The sequence below is a fragment of the Corvus brachyrhynchos genome, unplaced genomic scaffold, assembly GCF_000691975.1.
Source record: "Corvus brachyrhynchos isolate BGI_N302 unplaced genomic scaffold, ASM69197v1 scaffold114, whole genome shotgun sequence".
In the NCBI taxonomy this organism is placed as follows: domain Eukaryota; kingdom Metazoa; phylum Chordata; class Aves; order Passeriformes; family Corvidae; genus Corvus; species Corvus brachyrhynchos.
The window spans coordinates 5,604,629-5,608,676 of record NW_008238337.1 but is presented as its reverse complement, the minus strand read 5'-3'; the positions used below and the strand labels follow the sequence as shown (position 1 = coordinate 5,608,676).

The window sequence follows — 4,048 nt, the reverse complement described above, 5'->3', positions numbered from 1 at the left end:
AGGTGAGTGGGGGGCAGCGGTGGGTGGGAAGGCTCCGGCTTTCCCGTCGCGCTGATGGCCGCTCTGCCCCGCAGGAAGCTGAAGAACCGCGTGGCGGCCCAGAGTGCCCGCGACAGGAAGAAGGCGCGGATGACAGAGCTGGAGCAGCAGGTGGTGGAGCTGGAGGAGGAGGTAAGGGGCTGGGGGAGGTAAGGGGTTGGAAGAGGAGGACGTGGTAATGAGCGGTCTCCCTGCCTCACGGCTCTTTGCAGAACCAGAAGCTGCTGCGGGAAAACCAGCTCTTGCGGGAAAGGACGTGTAACCTCGTGCGGGAGAACCAGGAGCTCCGCTGCCGCCTGGGTTTAGATGCTCTGAAGACGGAGGAGGAGGAGGGTGACAAGTTCCAGGTGAGCCGCGCTGCTGCTGTGTCCGCCCCCTGCTTGGGCAGAGCTGGCCCGCTCCCTCCCGGGGTAACCTCGGTGCTGTCGGCACGGATATGCCGGAAATACCTTTGTCCTCCAAATGGAGGCTCTCCTGAAACTCAGCAGCTGCCAAGTCGAAATGGGTGCCACTCGTAGTGTGGGAGGTAGAAAGCTGACTAGTTCCAAGCTGTTTTAAGACAGTTTTATCTGCTTTTCTGTGTCTTGTTATAGAAGTGAAGTAGAAGCTGTTATAGTCACATAGGCGTGTCTCATGAGAACAGGAGTTGTGGTGGGGAGGGTGAGGCTCTCATTTCAAAGTGGCAAATAGAAGAAATATGCAAGTATATGGTAGGTTCAGTTAACTTTGGAAGTGGCCTTACCTTCAGGTTTCTACAGAACAAGTAAATAGAGAATTTAATGATGGAAACCTTTGCAGAAAAATTATGATCTTCAAGATTACATCCTGTACTGCCTGCAAGAACATTTGCAGTGACCTGAGTTTTTTTGTCTTGGTACAGGTTGTGAAGGAATCCCAGGTGGATGAGATTAGATTGGTGACCGGGTCCGCTGAGTCCGCAGCACTCAGACTACGTGTTCCTCTGCAGCAGGTGCAGGCCCAGCAGTCACCATTTCTGATAGTTTCCACATGGATTCTGGTGGCAGTGACTCTTCAGACTCTGAGGTGAGCATCAAGTCCTATACAAACTGTCCATGAAATTTGGAACCACTGTAGGTTTAAGACTAGTGTTATAACTTTCTGATGTTAAATCATGTGATGATTTCCATTTACAGTTGGTTTGTTTTCCAAGTTTTGGAATGTCATACCTGTGGCTCAGAACAGCTGTTAGGCTGTATCCAGTGAGTACAGGAGTTCAACAACACCCACATGAAAAAACCCAGCCCCCCACAGCTTTGGTCATGTGCAGGTCTGCCTAAGCCAGGTTTTGGTCTATGCTTTGTGTAGCTGGCAGGCACAGTGGTGTTTTTACTTGATGGGTACAAGATCTCAAGGAGCTTCTAATAGTGGCTGTGAATCTCAAATGCGTGTATGATGGACAAAGAATGAGTGTGCTCTGGAACAGACTGCCCAGGAGGGTGTGGAGTCTCCCTCACTGGACATAGTCAAGAACCATCTGGGTGCAATACTGTGCCATGTGCTCTAGGATGACTCTGCTTGAGCAGGGAAGTTGAACCAGATGTGATCTAGTGTGGTCACTTCTGACCTGGCAGATTCTGTGAATTTCTGCAAGATAAGTAATTGCATTAACCATTGTTCTTGGGAAAGCAACTGTAATTGCATTAGTGTATTTTAACTTCCACATGGGGTTTAATAGATGCCGTGTTTGGTGTTTGGCTGTAACAGTAATAAACTGTCCTTCTAAAATAGTATTTCATTTTGCAGTCTGATCTCCTATTGGGCTTTCTGGACAGTCTGGACCCAGAGATGTTTCTCAGATATGCTGATTCAGAGTCAACGTGCCTGGAAAAGCTGGAGGAAGAGATCTCTGGAGAAACAAATTCCATACCAACCGCCCTGTCTCCCTCTTTGGGGTCCCCATCAGCTAAGCTGGAAGCCATTAATGAACTCATAAGGTTTGATCACGTGTATACAAAACCCCTGGTAGTGGAGATTCCTGTTGAAATGGGCAACCAAACCAATATGCTAGTGAAAATTGAGAAAGAAAATCTCTCTTCATCTGACGACAAGGCTATCCCTGAGGTCCCAGTGTCTGTGAAGAAGGAACCTGTAGACAGCTTCATGCCTGAACTGGGCATTTCTCATCTGCTTTCTTCCTGTCATAATCTTGAAGCCTCAAGCTACTTGTTGGATGGCTGTAGTGACTCTGGGTATGAAGGATCCCTGTCGCCCTTCAGTGATACATCGTCTCCGCTTGGCACTGACCATGCGTGGGAGGATAGTTTTGCCAAGGAACTCTCAGTGTCTAACCTGGTAGTGTTAACTCCCCTTGGATAACTGTCCTGGCAAGATACCAGCATATGCCCCTTTGAGGGGTGTGTGTGGGGAAAATCAAGTCCATTCAGAAAAGTGTTGCTAATTTTTACCCATGCTAGTAGATGGCGTGATGGTATGAAAAAGCCTGGGGTGTTCTGTCCTGCCCTGGCTTCCCCCCAATCAGTGTTGGCTTAGGAGAGAGGCAGGTTTATTTCTCAGTAACTTGCTAACTCTGTATGAACCCGAAAATGTTTTGGTTTTAGGTTAAAATTTTAACACCAAAAACTTAAGTGGGATATTCATGTATTGACAACTGGGCTGAACCTTAATAATCTCTAAGTCTTACAGCTTCACTAAATGCTTCTTTTCCATTTGCTATGTAGAGTTGCTTTCTCCATTTAATATTTAACTGTATTGTTGCAATTAAAATGCAGTGCAGCTCACTGACCTTTTTGTGCCTCAGAACTCAGTGGGGAGGGGACAGTATGTGGGCCTTGGAGAATTTAAGTTCAGGTCTCTCGGTGTCTCATCCTGCCACAATGCATTGATGAGCAGTGCTCATATGGTGTCTGCAGCTGGATGCTTCAGTTTCCTTTTGGGGGCACTGGATGTGATAGAGAGGTTTGTGTGAAGGCCAGAGCCACTAGAGCAAGACCTTCAGCCTCTGTAAGGCAGGCAGGTGGCATGAGCTTCAAGTTTTGAGTATTCAGAAGTCATGGCAGTGGTGGCACTGTGGTGGCCAGCAATGCTGTCCAAAATGCTCAGTCCGAAGGGAGGTGGGTATGAGACAGGCATAGTGTGAAAAAGGTTGCAGATTCTGTGTTACCAGTGGAAATCCTGAAGCATCAAATGAACTTGTCAGGAGCTAATTTCAAATACCACAGCACAACTCCTCATTGTCCACGTCCATTTGCTCCAGTATTACAATATTAAAATGACTTGGAGAGGCAGAAGAAACTGAAATTTTATATTGAAATTAAGGGAGCTGTTGCAGGTGTTGGTGCAGCTGTTGTTGGTTTCAGTACTATTTCATGTTTTGCATTCAATTTTGGCAAAAATAACTTGGGGCAGGAAAGGAAAGAAAACCAGAGGTGTTTCAGTCACTAATATTAAAGGTGATAGGACTGCTTTGGATTACAAGCTTGGGTAACCTAGTTTGTAATGAAGGATTCTATCGGAATAGTAGATAGAAGTAAAGATTACAGGTGTATAGTAAAACAAATTTAGATTGAAAATCCAAGCAGTTAGAGAATAAGTTGCTTTACTTTCAAGGTGGGGAACAGGGATGGCTGCAAGACTATCAAATAAATTGTTGCGAGTCCAGAAAACAAAACAGAAGAGAGGATTTGATCTGTAGTTTTGCATTACTTTTTGTTAGCATTATTGGAACTTTGTATGACATTAAATTCCCTTCTTAAGTAGTGCAATACGTGAGTAAACATAGTAATTGATGGAAGTGGCTCTGTTTGGTACTGCAGTACTTGCAGGAAGTGTGTGTGTTCCTGAGAATTTGATGTTTGGGACTGAGTCTCTGCAGGTACAGCCTGTTCCTGGCTTCTCCCCAGGCACTTCACAGTGACCGTGTCCGGGGTGGAGTGTGAGGGCAGTGCCAGGGGTGAAGCAGATGATTCCCGGCAGGGTCTGTTCCCCGTGCCTCCCGAGCAGGGCCAGCCTGCCAGCAGCGGCCCCACCC

General features: G+C 46.8%; 1 protein-coding gene across 1 annotated transcript; it reads left to right on the top strand.

Moving 5' to 3' along the window:
- Positions 1 to 31: 31 nt before the first annotated feature.
- XBP1 (X-box binding protein 1) lies at positions 32 to 3,782 on the top strand. The gene is given in 5 exon segments (XM_008634219.2): positions 32 to 171; positions 252 to 386; positions 920 to 997; positions 1,000 to 1,083; positions 1,804 to 3,782. Coding segments are annotated over 5 exon segments (987 nt in total). The 5' UTR covers positions 32 to 54; the 3' UTR covers positions 2,377 to 3,782.
- The last annotated feature ends 266 nt before the right edge of the window (positions 3,783 to 4,048 follow it).